Raw genomic sequence first — 18,306 nt, 5'->3', positions numbered from 1 at the left:
GGGACAAATTTCCGCTAGATATAAATCTCTCGGGCATTACGCTTTCCCAAAAGCAGCAGGCAGTTAGGCACTAAGCTTAGCCCACCTACATGAGAGCAGAAAATATTGCCAAGTTTTAGGGGGCAAATAAAGTTAAGCACTCTGACATTTACTGCAGAGATTTACAGTACAACACTGACATATAAGTGATATTTGATACACCCTGAAATAGTGTTTGGTAATATTACCATAAACCTCAGGCCATCGGAGAGCAGTTTCTAAAGAAGAAGAAGGAGAGATCAATGCTGCAGGCTTCATTCCGGGTATTATACGCAATATGTGAGTATTCTGTTTTGATTTGGGCCTGACCTTTGCTTGCTCTAACGTCACGTTATTGCAGAACGGCCCTAGAGAAGCCGGAGAGGGATCTAGTTTTAAGTTTATTAACACCAATCCTGCCTGAGCCCCCCTGCTGGAGCGTCACATTAACCGGTGCCGGGGCTGCAGGGTTTGAGGAAGATCTGGGATTACCTGGTTATAAGCTCAATAACCTCTCTCCGGGCGAGCCCACCTTACACTCTAACAATGTGTCTCCATGGAGATGAGTCACCTGGAGGCCAAATAAGAACATGTGGAGCGATGATTCCGGCCGATTCTCTAATGCTGCGCTGTGACCGTTTTCTAATAACCTGGAAAAAATGGAGGAGCTGATAACGGCAAACCACAATTTGTCCAGTTTGACGCTATACTGGCTGTAGCAGCATCCTTATGAGGTTACTTTTTTGCGGGAATTGAAAGAGAACATTTTAGCGCAGTGGGTGGAAGGGTTTGGTAACTGTTGACTTTCAATGCATGATAACTGTGAAAGCTCACCACCCTGACCTCTCTCACTCACGCTGACAAACTTAATGAAAGAAACTGTAAACACGCTTACAAGCAGAAAAGAATATGTTTACGTGAAAACAGGGATGTATAGGTTTACAAATGGAGAAAATATGGGTAGCAGTTTATTTTATACTTGAGTTACACATTTATAGACTACTGTTGTATAATATCTGGTTCATAACTAAGTGCGATCCCTGAAACTACCAGCAAATTTAACCTTAAAGTCTGTGACTTCAAATTTGACGTTTATTTTGCAAGCGCTTGTTCTTATTCATTAGATAATCTGCTGAAAATAGTTTCACGGTTTCTTTTATTTTTAACCAAAATTCAATTTAACAACTCAATTTAGACATTCAAGGCAATTCGTTACATTTTGATTTAGTGGCTAATTCATATCTCATTTGTACAATTTAGTAGAATTTGCTTATCTCCCAATGACGGTTGGGTTTAGGGGCAGGGTTTGATGTCAAGTCTCCTTTTTAAAATCGTTAATTTTCGTATGACTGAAATTGTACAAATTCGTACGAATTAGCCACTAATCTGACAAAATGGAAATAAAAAAATTTACGTATCCTCGTGAGATCAAACTAGTCAAGAAGATCCAGCGAATTTCAAACCAAGCTTCAGAATGGCTCAATAACTAGGTACTAACCCTAAAACATAAATTTACCCAATGTAGTTACCTTATGTCATACAGTATTTTCACAGATACAGTTGAAGTCAGAATTATTAGCCTACCTGAATTATTAGACCGTTTAACGGAGAGATTTTTTAACACATTTCTAAACATAATAGTTTCAGTAACTCATTTCTAACAATGTAATTATTTTATCTTTGCCATAATGACAGTAAATAATATTTGATTAGATATTTTTTCAAGACACTTCTATACAGCTTAAAGTGACATTTAAAGGCTTAACTAGGTTAATTAGGTTAACCAGGCAGGTTAGGGTAGTTATAGGCAAGTTATTGTATAACAATGGTTTGTTCTGTAGACTATCAAAATAATGTTAATGCTAATAATTTTGTCCTTAAAATAGTTTTAAAAAAATTAATAACTGCTTTTATTCTAATTAAAATAAAACAAATAAGACTTTCTCCAGAAGAAAAAATATTATCAGACATATCAGACAGGGGGGGGGGGGGGGGGTTGGGGGTAATAATTCTGACTTCAACTGAAGGAACAAATGTTAGCACACACATTGTAAAATACTGTTAAGTGCAACCAAATATATAGATCGGATATTTTGTTTGATGAAAAAAAATAGGCTTTCAGTTCCTGTACAAAAAAATAAAGTGCCTATTTTGTCTATTAAGCTTAAACGATTAAAGCATGACGATTTAAGCACTTAAGCCTATAAAATAAATTCATTCATTCATTCATTCATTTTCCATCGACTTAGTCTCTTATTTATATGGGGTCACCACAGTGGAATGAACCGCCAACTATTCCAGCATATATTTTAAGCAGCAGATGTTCTTTTAGCCACAACCTAGTACTGGGAAACACCCACACACTCTCGCATTCACACAAACTCATACTCTATGGCCAATTTAGTTTATTCAATTCACCTATAGCGCCTGTCTTTGAATTGTGGGGGAAACTGGAGCACCTGGAGGACATCGGGAAAACAGCAAGAAGGTCACTGGTTCGAGTCTCGGCTGGGTCAGTTGGAGTTTCTGTGTGGAGTTTGCATGTTCTCCCTGTATTCATGTGGGTTTCCAACCAGGGGTTTCGGTTTCCCCCACAAGTCCTCACAAATAGATGAATTGGGTAAGCTAAATTGTCTGTAGTGTATGTGTGTGAATGAAAGTGTATGGGTATGCAGCTGGAGGGACATCCACTGTGTAAAACATATGCTAGATAAGTTGGTGGTTCATTTCGCTGATTAATAAAGTGAAAGTAAATGGTGAAGTAAGTTTTATGTTTGGGTGAACTTTCCCTTTATGAGTCTGAATGCTCTCAAAACAGCACTTTTACTGCGTGTTCAAATTACAGTTGAACAAACTGAATTGATACATTTTTGGGGACAATTTATTTGTTTTTTGTTCAATCAACTTAAATTTGTAAAAATATTGAGTTGAATTAATCAATTTGTGTTGTGAAAAAAAGGAACTGTGTGGTTGGAATAATGTAGAACCCATAATTTTTTCTAATTTTATCAGATTATTTCACAAACTGCAAATCACTACTAAGATTTTCACGCACAATGTCTAGGGCAGGGTGACGCAGTGGCGCAATAGTTAGTGCTGTCGCCTCACAGCAAGAAGGTCGCTGGGTCGAACCTCAGCTCATATGGCGTTTCTTTGAGGAGTTTGCATGTTCTCCCTGCGTTCCCGTGGGTTTCCTCCATGTGCTCCGGTTTCCCCCACAGTCCAAAGACATGCGGTACAGGTGATTTGGGTAGGCTAAATTGTCCATAGTGTATGAGTGTGTGTGTGTGTGTGGAGGTTGCGACTGGATGGGCATCCGCTGCGTAGAAACCTGCAGGATAAGTTGGCAGTTCATTCCACTGTGGCGACCCTGGATTAATAAAAGGACTAAACCGACAAGAAAATGAATGAATGTCTAGGGCAGGGGTGCCCAAACTCAGTCCTGGAGGGCTGGGGTTTAGTTCCAAACCCAATTAGGCACACCTGGTTAAGCTAATCAAGCTCTTACTAGGCTTCCTAGAAACATCCAAGCAGGTATGTTGAGGTAAGTTGGATGAATTACAAAATGACAACTCATTTGGACAACTCAGTTGGAGCTAAAATTTGCAGGACACCAGCCCTCCAGGACCAAGATTGAACACCGCTGGTCTTGGGTTTACACAGAATTGTCTGAAAGAGGGTTAAAAAAAAGTACAGTCTTTCTATTTCAGAAAATAGAGACCAAAAATATCCTACACTCACGGCACACCAGCTGAACTTCCTGTTTTACAGGAAATACGCTCGTCAACGCATTTCTTGGAGTGTCTAAAGCAGCACAGAACATCTCAGCTCAGCCGGGCACTTAAAAGGAGCTTCTGTCTCTCTACTCTCTCTTCACTTTGTTTCAGAAAGAAGCGATACATCTCTGCTGCTTTCATCCTCAGTACAAAAGCCGCCCCAGTGAATGCTGGGCATCACTTCCATTAGTGCTGCCCATGATTGCCGTCAGAATGTCCTGCAGAAATCAATTAATCCTTTGATATTTCTTGAGCACAAAAAAAAGAAACCCAGATACAAGAATCTCAGAAGTGAACAAATGAGTTGTCATTTTGTAATTTCAGCGAGCATATGCCGCTCCTGCTGTACCGACACAACGGCAGAATTGAAGAGGAAAAAAAAAAGGACTTATGGATGGAGCTAGCTCACATCATAAATATTTGGATTTCATTAACAAACATGAGGATCACATTACTATGAATAATAAATGGAACAATGAGAAATGAATATTGAAATGGTATTCAAATTTTATGACTTGAGAAGCCAAACCGACTGAGGAAAAATTGAAAATAACTAGCTACCACCGAGAGTCCCATGCAGATTTTACCAAAGACGAAGACCTCCTTCCACGCACGGTGAGGACGAGATTAGAAATAACAATTTTCTCTTCTCAACATGTTCATGTCATGTGTGTTTTCATGTTCATTAATGTCGGAATAAAACAGCAGCTGGTCTGGTTTAAGACTCGAATACTGGATGAATGTTCTTACACCTTGTTGGACAAGCCACGGCTTCATAAAAATCACAAGTCAAACTATTTTGTGCTGTCAACAATGTCAGATGTCATGACATTTTGAAATACTAGAGGATCCATTTTTTGATGTTAAAATCTTGACTGAAACTTAAATTCATATCTTTATTACAATTAAATGTGACCCTGGAGAACAAAATCAGCTAATATTATGTCCCATGAAGATTATTTACGTATTTTTGACTATAAATATACTCATCGACCACTTTATTTGGTACACCTCACTAGTACCGGGTTGGACTCCCTTTTGCCTTCAGAACTGCCTTAATCCTTCGTGCCATAGATTCAACAAGGTACTGGAAATATTCCTCAGAGATTTGGTTTCATATTGTAATAATAGCATCACACAGTTGCTTCAGATTTGTTGACTCCACATCCATTATGCAAATCTCCCATTTCATCACATCTCAAAGGTGCTCTATTGGGTTGAGATCAGATGATTTTGGAGGCCATCTGAGTACAGCATGATAACTCATTGTTAAAACCAATCTGAGATGATTCATGCTTCATGACATGGCGCTTTAATCTGCTGGGAGTAGCCATCAGAAGATGGGTACACTGTGGTCGTAAAGGGATGGACATGGTCAGCAATAATAATCAGGTAGTCTGTGGCCTTGACACGATGATCAATTGGTACTAATGGGCCCAAAACGTGTATAGACAATATCCCCCACACCATTACAACGCCACTACCACCACCAGCTTGAACCATTGATACGGAAGGATGGATCCATGCTTTTATGTTGTTAATGCCAAATTCTGACCCTTCCATCTAAATGTTACAGCAGAAATCGAGACTCATCAGACCAGGCAACGTCTTTCCAATCTTCAATTGTCCAACTTTGGTAAGCCTGTGTGAATTGCCTTAGTTTTCTGTTCTTAGCTGACAGGAGTGGCACCCGGTGTGGTCTTCTGCTGCTGTAGCCCGTCTGCCTGAGGGTTGGATGTGTTTTGCGTTCAAAGATGCTCTTCTGCATACCTCAGCTGTAACGAGTGGTTATTTAAGTAACTTCTATTTGAGTCTTGCCATTCTCCTCTGACCTTTGGCATCAACAAGGAATTTGCACTGCCACTCAATGGACATTTTCTCTTTCAGACAATCCTCTGTGAACCCTCCCTTCCACAAAAGTCTTCACTGAGCCTTGTATGTTTGCACTATTAAAGTCACATGGAATGTTTTGACAAAATCTTGGCTCCTTTTCTAAACTTTTGAATTTGAATTTTTCTGGAGTATTGCTGTCTATGGAGGAATATAAAACTCCCTGATTTCATGCAAATATCTTCATTTGTGTTATTAATCTGAAGAATAGAACACAAACTGAAGAATTCTCATTTTTGGGTGAACTAATCCCTTTAACACACTGTGAAAAAAAACTGCTGGGTTCCACACAATTCCTTGATGTTATCCCAACACAAACTGATTAAGTTTACTTCATTGTTTTTACAAATTTAAGGGGATTGAACACAAAAACAATCAAGTCGTCCAAAAAAGCTCAAGAGTTTTGTTGTTTCAACTCATTTATATAATTAGTTTGAACAAGCAGCAAAGGTCAGTATTATTAAGTGCACAAACTAAAATGTTTGTGTGAAATTGCTGTAGCATCTGTTAATTAACAGGTTCTGTATTTTAGATTTACATGGGTTCTCTGTGCAATTACAGTTGTGAATTGCATTATGGGAGTTTTATTTCTGCTCTGCCGTCTTTTGATGTTAAAAAAATTCAACTCTGCAGTTTTAACAAAGTGACTATTATTGCCATTTTAGTAGTTTGAGACAAGATATTGTTTAAGAAACAATATATGGATCAGGGGTGCACAACCCTGTTCCTGGAGATCTAGCTTCCTGCAAAGTTCCAACTCAAGCTTCAACCCTGACCAAACAGACCTGAGTCAATTAATTAGGACCTGAACGGCACTTGATAATACAAGCAGGTGTGTTTGATATGGGTTGCAACTGAAATCTGCAGAAAGGTTGATCTCCAGGAACAGGGTTGGTCACCCCGATATAGATAATTCAGTCTGTAAATAACAGAAATTGGACGGGCAGCTTATTACCATGTTTTTGTACTGTAAATTTAGGTTTTTGTAACACCAACGCAGACTAAGGGCCCTATCATACACGTGGCGTAATGCGGCACAAGGCGCAACACAATTGTTGTTTGCTAGTTTCAGCCCGGTGCAAGAGTTGTTTTGACGTGTTGCACTCGGCTGCTTAAATAGCAAATGCATTTGAGCTCATATGTGCGCCCATAGGCGCTCTGTTCTAATAAAGGAGGTGTGTTAAGGTGCATTACTGGCACAATGCTATTTTGAGGAACTAAAATAGACTGCGCAATAGACCAGATCAAAGCAAGTCTAAAGTCCAGCGCAGAGCACGCTAGTTGTGCGCCTCGCTTAAACATTGCTTAATGCACACAGGATGTACATCAATAGGCAAATATCTTTACAAATGAAAATGAATTAAAGGATTAAAATATTACAAATATTATTATTTTGTAGATTACATAAATATAAAAACCACCGCCTCCATGCCTTCTTCATCTCGGGGGGCTTTTTTAGTTTATTCATAACAATTTGCTTTTGTATAATGATATTATTAACAGTATTATTTATTATATGCATATATATATATATATATATATATATATATATATATATATATATATATATATATATATATATATATATATATATATATTTTTTTTTTTTTTTTTTTTTTTTTTTATTAAATACAAGCTTAGATTTGCCCACCTGTCAGGATTTGGATCATATGGGGCATAGCATGTGTATTTGGATATAACTAAGGTTTTTGAACACACTTTATTATTATTGTAAATTCATTCATTTGCTGGAAATCAGAACTGAATTTACAAATAGTTTTGTGCAAATACAAATAAATACAAATAGTTACAAATCTTTGTGCTTAATAAACAAAATTAATTATGTTTAGGCTAATGGACCTCTGTGCGTGCAACACTTTACCCTATCCACAAGAGTGAAAGTGTAAGTAAAGAATGAGGAGGCTCATTCTCGCGCTGTAGATGCTCTGTTTAACTGTTTTCTCTTTAGTAAAGCGATCAGTTTTTGCCATGTAAATAGCATATGCGCTATGGCATGACGCAAATGACTCTTAAAGGGAATGGGAAATGAGACTCTGATTGGATTATTCTCAAAACACGCCTCATTAAGAGAAATAGCTCAACCCTGTTAGACCATGCACCATGGCGCAAAGCGGATTTTTCCATCCTTAAAATAGCAAAATTGGATTTCGTCACGCCCTTAATGATTTTGCGCCCTGCACTTTGCACCTGGATCATCAAAATAGAGCCCAATATATCACTTTAAACTAATACAAAATGTCAATAAAAGTCTCTTTTATAAACTTTTCAACATTAAAAGCTTTTAGAGGGAAGATAAGGTTCCATAATGCAATTAAAAAGCACAATTAAGAGGAACAAATCCCAATGAATCACAAAATATGAATAACTGTGAATTTACATTATTTTTTTTTACAGTTTACTGTCTCCAACATTTATGACCAATGTAAACTCACATTATCTGGAAAGTCGGCTTTGAGTTCTCTCACACTCTGGCACCAGTACGCCGCCGTCTTCTCACTGATCAGCTCGATGTTCAAGAAAGATCCTTGACCGGGACCAAATAAGGGACCAGAAGTGCTTCCTCGAACAATTCGTGGAGACACATTAGTAACCAAATCCTGCATGAAGAAAAAAGAAGAGATATTTGTATTTAAACAGCTACCATTAAGACTCCATCATGGGGACGTGACCTTGCACCACCTCCATTAGCAGCTAGTAATTCGCGTACTAGAACAGACCCACAAATCCACATCCTTCCAACAATCCCAACAGACCCCGCTGCTTTTAAAATATGCTCGGCGGCTATAATTTCTGTGTAGAACAACATAAAGAGGACAATTACGGCCATATTCTACAGAAATCCATGACACAAATTCAATAGCGTTATTTCTCCTTCCCTCTCCCACGGGGCTTTGAAGTGGAGCTAAATTCATATTTAATCATACACGTTTGAAATTGTGCCGTGCGGCAGGGAAAATGAAGTCTACTTGAACTACTAAAAAAGGTTTTTTTTAACATTACAAAATAAAGTCATTCATCCATCAGTTCGCACTAATATCTTTCCTTCCTCACACTTTCCCAGACTACATCTTATACATGTACTGTAGCAGAGGCTTGTCTTTTTCTCATAAGTGCCAGCATGCCCGAGAGCCAGGATAGATGTTCTCTGTACTACATTAAGCTGTATTTGAAAAATTCATCTTTTGGCATTAGAGTCCCCGAGGATTCACTGCCAAACTGCTATAATATCCATCACTGATTGGATGTATAGAGTACAGGTCATCCTGGCCGGACAGTAATCAGTCCACACGCTAAATTAGAAGCCAGGCTAATGAAGCTGGCAGAGTCGAGGGGATCGTGGCATCAAGTGAACCGCTATTGGCTAATGGCTTTGGCCCTCGATGTGAGGTTCCAGCAGCGTATAGTCGTATCTTCTGAGTTTTGAGCCAAGAAATCTGTGGTGTCATTTTTCAAATCTGCGTGTAAATGACACATTGAGCTTATATTTGTGTCCTGTCCCTTTAATGCTATGAAACAATATTACTTTGAATGCACACAAGATTGTTGCTATATGTGCGCAGTAAAAAATGCTCGGTTCCAACACAAAGGAATTAAATTAACTTATTTGTGTTTGCAAATTGAAAATAAAACAGTTAAATTGCCCCCCCCAAAAAAAAACTACTCAGGAAATGTGTTGTTTCTACTCATTACTAACAGTAAACGGATGATTTTTGGTTGCTATATTGTTTCAGTTATAACACTATAAAGAACATTTTAAAGAATTTTTGAGGAAGTTTGGTGGAAGTGATGCCATACTGTAGATAAAAGACTTTTGGTTACATGAAGAACATTTCATGGAACCATTTAACACTTTTAAACAACATCTGAAGTAAACAAGCTTTTCATTGGTGCTATTAAACAATATTCGGCCAATGCACAGTTATTTTAAGCAGGAATCTGAGGGTTAAAAAATCTAAACACTGAAAACAGTGAAGTGCTTAACAATGCATATTTTTACTATGTTTATATTAATTAATTAATTTATTTATTACTTAATAAATATAAATGAATATAGGACATAATGGAAATTTCCAAAACATTTTTGTAATACATGATCTTTACTTTATGTTCTAACGATTCTTGGAATAAAAGAAAAATCCAAAAATGTTTACCCATTCAATTTGTTTTTAGTTATTGCCAAAAATTGATCCCTGCATCATAGAAAAACACAATTTGGTGTGAAAATTATCATATATATATATAAATATGAATATATACGCTGGATCCGGAACCTCTGAAATCTGATCCAGCACCTGATTTTACACATCCCCCTCCTCAACTGCCTGCCTCCCCTGTCCGCTGTTCACTTTCACTCTCTTTCTCGACTCCCCACCCCTTTTCATTTTCGTCTGTGACAATCACCCGCTCTTCACTTTTGTCCTTCGTTCACGAGTTATGTTTTTCCCCTCATGAAGGTTTTTGTTTTATTTTTATAAATAATAAACCAATCTCTGTTTTACTGCAATTGACTCCTCACTCCCACAACCATGACATAAAGAGCTTTTTTTTTTTTTTTTACCATTTGTGGAATGTTTCCAAATAATAAGTGGTTCTGATAAAAAACATACAAATAAAGCACCTTTATTTTTAAGAGTTTATGATTTTCTGGGAGCTTAATTCAAATGTTTTAATATTCTACTTAAAAGCAAGGACTCAGATCTACCTTTTAATGTATAAAGGTAACAGCGTAGCACCCTTCCTCAACAAAAAGAATAATTCTCTCTGTCATGGATAAAGAAAAAGACAAGATATGAGCTGACGTTTAATACTGAAGGTTAGGGGTTTGTTCTAATCCATCATTAATTAAAGAAATAGAGGAAGTGGTTTTAATCCAACGTGTCTGAAACCGCGGCGCTGAGAGACCGAGGGGTTAAGAAATTACATTTGCTGTTTCGTCTTTTTCCCTTGCTGTGAAAATTGAACCGATAAACTCAACAGAACAAACAAAAGGGAGTGACAGCTTAATCCTTTGAACTCTGATAAACCATCCATCATAATTTAGCAGTGTGAGAGGACGATTTGCATATCCTAATTAGAACCTACGCCTTTACAGAACAATTACAATAATGCAATGGAACTTCATTTTACAACATTTGAGGAGTTTCCAACCCCCCCCCCACACACACACACATAGCATACATTTGATTTAGAGGCTTCAAATGTGTGACTTGTTTTTCTGCAATAATCATTACACATTTGTTTATTTTAATTATTAATATTATTATTTTTATATAGGTTTATTTACTTGCTGTGCTTGCAAGTAATTAAATCATCTTTAAAACTGCCCATACTTGTCCTTTAGGGATTTCAACAAACTTTCGCATTTAAATATGTGCATAAAGTTTGTATTACATGCTATTTGTTGGGTAGAGCTGTGAACAGAATTACTGTATAATCTTTACCTAAAGAACAATAATAAATAAATAAGTTATTAAAAAAATAAATTAACACACAAAACAAACAAATAAATAAATAAAATAAATATTTAATAAATAAACAAAAATAATAAAATAAATAAAAACACACAAATAAAAAATAAAACCACAAATAAATAAATACATGAATAATTAATAAATAAACAAAAATAATCAAATAAATAAAAACAAACAAATAAAAATACAAATAAACAAAGATATAAACACAACATAAAAAATAAATAAATAAACACACAAATAAATAAATAAATGCCATTTAAAAAATCATAAATCTAGGTAAGATTAAAGTAAATAAATAATTAAGCTTAATTACAGTTTAACACCTTTAACAAAAATTTATATGAAATGGTAATTATAAATGAAGAATTGGAAAGAAATGGTGAGTAGAATGCATTTTATTGTAAAATATTGTTCAATAATCATTATTTACAGTGGTATTTTCCGCATGTTTATAACTGAATTATAATCTGTATAATGATAATAATAATAATAGTAGTAGTAGTATAGAAAAAAAAAATAATAATAATGATGCCTAATAATAAATACACAATGAATTAAACAGTCATAAATATTTATTGTTTAATATTACACAATAATTATTATATAAAATAATATTAAAATTACATTTATAACAATTTTATACAATTTAAATTTCTTCTTTGTTATTAATATAATTGTTTTTATGGCTAGTTATTAACATTATTCTTTTAGCATTAGAGCTAGAATAAAGCATTTTATTTTACAACAAATGCTAACCACGTTAAATAATAATAGTAATAATAATAATAATAATACAAAAAATAATAATAATAATAATAATAATTATTATTATTATTATTATTATTTATATATTATAAATTATAACATATAATAAATAAACCTGGAAAAAGTGTGAATATGTTCTGCCTCCAATGTCCTTCTAATTATTTATGTAAATTATTAAGTACTGGTTATTATCCACTTTATTTCAGCATACACTACCATACAGAAAACATCAAATCTAGAATACACACATTGCCTACAAGTCATAATCTTTTTTTTTCCTTTGAATTTCAGTGTGTCAGTGATAACAAGATGAGTCTCTTTCAGGACAAAAGACTGACAGATTTCTTCAAATCTATTCAAACATGCAAGTGTCTGATTGGAGCGTGGGATTCAGTGTGTGTTTTACAAGTGACATTTTCACACACGACTCGTGGTTGAAGATGAAGACGTTTCCTCTTGTTTAATGAAAGTGTGGCGGCCCTCCAGTGAACACTCAGGGAATTCAGACAGCACATCCCATGAGCTGGAGGCCAATCTCTAAGTCTATATTTAATGAAGCCATGACCGGGGAACATTTGGCTGCTGGCGCTTTGGATTATCAGGCGAGGGTGGAACAAGACGTTTAATATTAAGCAACTAGAAAGCATGAAAATTACCCAAAGACAGAGGTCTGGCATGCTGAAACAGGTGCCGCACGCAGCGATAAGACACGCACGCGTACACACGCTCGCTTTTCCCATTCTCTCCTTTTCCAGCATGCATCTCAATGCAAATTGGATTCCCAAAGATGAGTGCCGATGGACACGAGACGTAAATTCATTCCTCGGCGCAGACCGTAGTGTTAATATGCATGACTGCCAGCAGCCATTGGAGGACGGGATCAAACCTGCCTAGGATGGACACGTCATCTGGGTTTCGGTTTCAACCTGCAGTTGGGTTCAAATGTCTGAGAACGCTTTGAAAATGTGTATTTTTGACTTTTAAACGATGTTGAGATGAATACAAATTTCAGAAATTTACTAGTGATTCTTTTCATGCACTGGTACTCATTCGGACTGGTTTTATGAAATAAATCAAATTGGTGCTATTCATAAATTAATCCATGAGGCTGGTTTTAAGAATCAGTTATTTTGAGAATCATTTGAATTAACTATTATATTATTTTGGATCATCTGGTACAGTCTGATTCAAGAATCGAGAATCAAATCCATTCAAACAATGCACAAATCATGTGATTGAGTGAACCTACAGTGGGGTTTAAATGTCTGAGAATGCTTTGAAAATATGGGAGTTCTTCTTATTTTATAGCTTTGAATGATATTAAGATAATAGAAACTAAAAAATAATATTTCAGAATTTTACTAGAGACTCTTTTCATGCATTTGGTACTCATTCGGACTTGTTTTTTTTAACTGAATCAACTGAATCAAATCAGTCCAATTCATAAACTAATCATTAAGGCTGGTTTTAAGAATCAACTGTATTGAGAATTATTTGAATTTGCATATTATATAATTTCGGATTGTCTGGTAGAGTCTGATTCAAGAACCAAGAATCAAATCCATTCAAACAATGTGCAAATCATTAAATGATTGAGTAAACCTGCAGTGGGGTTTACATGTCTGAGAATGAGAATTTCTGTTTTGAAAATATGAGAGTTGTTTTTATTTTATAGTTTTGAATGATATTGAGATGATAGAAACAGAAAAGTAAATATTTCTTTACTTTACTAGTGACTCTTTTATGCATTGGTTCTCATTCGGACGTGTTCTGTGAACTGAATCATTTTAATCAAATTGGTCCAATCCAGAACTAATCATTGAGGTTGATTTTGAGAATCAGTTGTTTTGAAAATTAATTGAATTAATAAATGTGTCCTTTCGGATCCCTTGGTACAGTCTGATGCAAGACCCAAGAATCAAATCCATTCAAACAGTGAACAAATTATTGAATAATCAAGTGATCCTACAGTGGGGTTCAAATGTCTGAGAACGCTTTGAAAATGTGGGATTTTGTAGTATTTTTGACTTTTAAACGATGTTGAGATGAATACAAATTTCAGAAATTTACTAGTGATTCTTTTCATGCACTGGTACTCATTCGGACTGGTTTTATGAAATAAATCAAATTGGTCCTATTCATAAATTAATCCATGAGGCTGGTTTTAAGAATCAGTTATTTTGAGAATCATTTGAATTAACTATTATATTATTTTGGATCATCTGGTACAGTCTGATTCAAGAATCGAGAATCAAATCCATTCAAACAATGCACAAATCATGTGATTGAGTGAACCTACAGTGGGGTTTAAATGTCTGAGAATGCTTTGAAAATATGGGAGTTCTTCTTATTTTATAGCTTTGAATGATATTAAGATAATAGAAACTAAAAAATAATATTTCAGAATTTTACTAGAGACTCTTTTCATGCATTTGGTACTCATTCGGACTTGTTTTTTTTAACTGAATCAACTGAATCAAATCAGTCCAATTCATAAACTAATCATTAAGGCTGGTTTTAAGAATCAACTGTATTGAGAATTATTTGAATTTGCATATTATATAATTTCGGATTGTCTGGTAGAGTCTGATTCAAGAACCAAGAATCAAATCCATTCAAACAATGTGCAAATCATTAAATGATTGAGTAAACCTGCAGTGGGGTTTACATGTCTGAGAATGAGAATTTCTGTTTTGAAAATATGAGAGTTGTTTTTATTTCATAGTTTTGAATGATATTGAGATGATAGAAACTGAAAAGTAAATATTTCTTTACTTTACTAGTGACTCTTTTATGCATTGGTTCTCATTCGGACGTGTTCTGTGAACTGAATCATTTTAATCAAATTGGTCCAATCCAGAACTAATCATTGAGGCTGATTTTGAGAATCAGTTGTTTTGAAAATTAATCGAATTAATAAATGTGTCCTTTCGGATCCCTTGGTACAGTCTGATGCAAGACCCAAGAATCAAATCAATTCAAATAGTGAACAAATTATTGAATAATCAAGTGATCCTACAGTGGGGTTTAAATGTCTGAGAAAGCTTTGAAAATATGGGATTTTTCCTTGTTTTAGTTTCGGATGATATTGAGATGATAAAAAATGAAGAATTAATATTTCAGAATTTTACTAGTGATTTTTTCTTGCATTGGTCCTCATTCGGACTTGTTTTGTGAACTGAATCAACTGAATAAAATCAGTGCAATTCATAATCATTGAGGCTGGTTTTGAGAATCAATTGTTTTGAGAATTAATTGAATTAAAGGTATCATTTCAGATCACTTGGTACAGTCTGATGCAAGAATTCAGAATCAAATCCATTCAAACAGTGAACAAATCATTAAGTAATCAAGTGATCCTGCAGTGGGGTTCAAATGTCTGAGAAAGCTTTGAAAATATAGTATTTTTACTTATTTTTTAGTTTTGGATGATTTTAAGATGATAGAAAATAAAGAATTAATATTTTAGAATTTTACTAGTGATTTTATTCATCCATTGGTCCTCATTTGGACTGGTTTTATGAACTGAATCAATTGAATCAAATTGGTCCAATTTATAAACTAATCATTGAGGCTGGTATTGAGAATTAATTGTTTTGATAATTAACGGAATTAATGAAGTTATCATTTCAGATCATTTGGTACAGCCTGATGCAAGAATAGAGATTCAAGGGCCTGTTCACACATGATCCCTTTCTGGAAAACTGCTGGTATTCTTCCGGAAAGGTCTGTATGTGTGAAAGAGGCTTTTATTTTGACATCATCTTGTGAACTTGATCAAGAGTTAAACTGAAAGGATCCAAGCCAAAAGAATCAACATTTCAGGTTCAACCAATGATCCATCCCAATCAAAAGAAAAGTGCTACTATCACTAATAAAACAAGTCAAGCAATTTTGTATGCAAACAATGAAAAATGCTAAATTTACGCTTATTCGCTGGTGGTCTTTGACTTTTGGACCCCTACACTACACCTCAGGACATTGTGTGGTGGTTTTTTACATGTCGCAGGTCTAAAATTTCCTTCCTGTTTGACCATTCACAGGCTGTGACCTATAGAGGAAATGCAGGAATGAGCGGTTTTCTTTTTTTTTCCTCTACAGAGGCTCTGTCTCGCTCCCCATTTCATGTGTGTTTTTGAGCTAACAATGTTTTATCACAGCACAACAGGCCCCTAATCCTCCTGTACAACAAACAGGCTTTCAGAAGCGGACACATGCAAGAACTACTAATCAAAATGCAGCAGGCAAAACCACCGCCGCCACGTTCACACACTAGTGCTAACATCACAACAACGCTTTCCCATACTAATGAAAATACACTGTACACTGACCTCACACTGCCATACCAACTCACTGCATACAGCCACAATCATCATTCACCAATGCAGTGACGATTGCTGCCATCATCTGCATATTTTTACATCTTTTTACAAACATTGTGATGAAATGACCTATTTTTTGTCTCCATACAGGTTTCAAGTTTCTGATTTGAAAGAGTCAAATGAATAAACGAATCTTTCAGACTGGTTTTGTGAACGTATTCATTGAAAACATTTGACTCAAAAGAATCAAATATAAGCCAATTAAAATACTGTACATGCAATGCAGATCACACATAAGTCCAATTAATGAACACATCGTTCAGACCAGATCTAAACTGGATTAACTAATAAAGTAGGCTCAACATAAATAAATTGGTCCAATCTGTGTGTAAATTGTGTCTTTTAAGTGACTCAATGACTTATCTGTTTTTCCTAGATTCCGATTCAAAAGAGTCAAATTAATAAACAAATCATTCAGGATGGTTGTGAACCTGTTAACAATGCAGATCACACATTAATCCAAATAATAAATACATTGGTCAGACCAAATACCTAAACCGGATTAACTGTTAAAGTATGTTCAAAATAAATAAATTGGTCCAATCAGTGTGTAAATTAATTGTTTTTTTAAGTGATGCAACAACGTATCTGTTTCTCTTTACACGATTCGAAAGGGTCAAATTAATGAACAAATCACTAAAGACCAGTTGTGAACTCATTCAAAAGACTCAAAAGAATCAAATATAATAATATATATCACAAATCAATCCAAATAATAAACACATAGTTTAGATCAATTATGTCAACTGAATTAACTCGTAAAGCAGGCTCAAAAATAATTAAATTGATTCAATCAGTGTGTAAATTAATTGGGTTTTTTGAAGTGACACAATGACGTATCTTTTTCCTTACACCTTTCACATTTCCGATTCGAAAGAGTCAAATTAATGAACAAATCACTCAGAATTAGTTTGAACTTATTCAAAAGACTCAGATAACCAAAATATACAGATTTAATGCAGATCAAACATCATTCCAATTAATGAACACATTGTTCAGACCAATTATCTAAACTGGATTAACTGGTAAAGTAGGCTCAGAATATTTAAATTGGTTCAATCAGTGTCCAGGTTATTCTTTTTTAGGCACCGCTGTGACGTGCAGTATCTGTTTCTCCTTACAGGTTTCATGTTTACGATTCGAAAGAGTCAAACTATTGAACAAATCACACAGACTGGTTGTGAACTTATTCAGAAGACTCAAAATAAATCAAATATAAGACAAATACATACATGCAACGCAGATCACAGATCAGTCCAATTAATGACCATAATGTTCAGACCAATTATCTAAACTGGATTAACTGGTAAAGTAGGCTCAGAATAATTAAATTGATCAATCAATGTCTAAATTAATTGGCCTTTTTGAAGTGATTCAATGACATATCTGTTTCACCTTATAGGTTTTATGTTTGCGATTCGAAAAAAAAAAAATTATTGAACAAATCTTTCAGACTGGTTTCGTGAACCTATTCATTGAAAACTTGTCTTAAAAGAATCAAATAATGCATATACTGTACATGGTGAGACCAATTATCTAAACCGGATTAACTGGTAAAGTAGGCTCAAAAAAATAAATTGATCCAATCAGTGATGCAATGATGTATCTGTTTCTCCTAAGACGTTTCACGTTTATGATTCGAAAGAGTCAAATTAATGAAAAAATCCCTCAGACCAGTTGTGAACCTACAAAAGACTCAAAAGAATCAAATATAACAATGCAGATCACACATCAATCCAAATAATAAACACATCCTTCAGACCAATTATCTAAACTGGATTAACTGGTAAAGCAGGCTCAAAAATAATTAAATTGATTCAATCAGTGTGTAAATGAATTTGGTATTTTGAAGTGACACAATGACGTGTTTTTCCTTGTACCTTTCACATTTCCGATTCGAAAGAGTCAAATTAATGAACAAATCACTCAGAATGATTTTGAATCTATTCAAAAGACTCAAATGCTATACATTTAAGGTAA

General features: G+C 34.9%; 1 protein-coding gene and 1 long non-coding RNA gene across 4 annotated transcripts in view; one reads left to right on the top strand and one right to left on the bottom strand.

Annotated features, from left to right (window-relative positions):
* Positions 1–18,306, bottom strand: part of dpyda (dihydropyrimidine dehydrogenase a) — a 386,498-nt gene that overhangs the window by 154,476 nt on the left and 213,716 nt on the right. For all 3 annotated transcript variants that reach the window (XM_087309815.1, XM_087309816.1, XM_087309817.1), the window contains exon 14: positions 8,138–8,302. In XM_087309815.1, the coding sequence (XP_087165941.1) occupies positions 8,138–8,302 (165 nt within the window). The remainder of the gene's footprint in view (positions 1–8,137; positions 8,303–18,306) is intronic.
* Positions 208–16,545, top strand: LOC141380738 (uncharacterized). The gene is made up of 3 exons (XR_015525233.1): positions 208–318; positions 12,236–12,880; positions 13,916–16,545. It is a non-coding gene; the product is annotated as an uncharacterized LOC141380738 (long non-coding RNA).

Source organism: Danio rerio, chromosome 24 (assembly GCF_052040795.2).
Source record: "Danio rerio strain M-AB ecotype USA chromosome 24, GRCz13ab, whole genome shotgun sequence".
In the NCBI taxonomy this organism is placed as follows: Eukaryota; Metazoa; Chordata; class Actinopteri; order Cypriniformes; family Danionidae; genus Danio; species Danio rerio.
The sequence above is the reverse complement of the archived record's forward strand: the minus strand, read 5'-3'. Positions and strand labels throughout refer to the sequence as shown.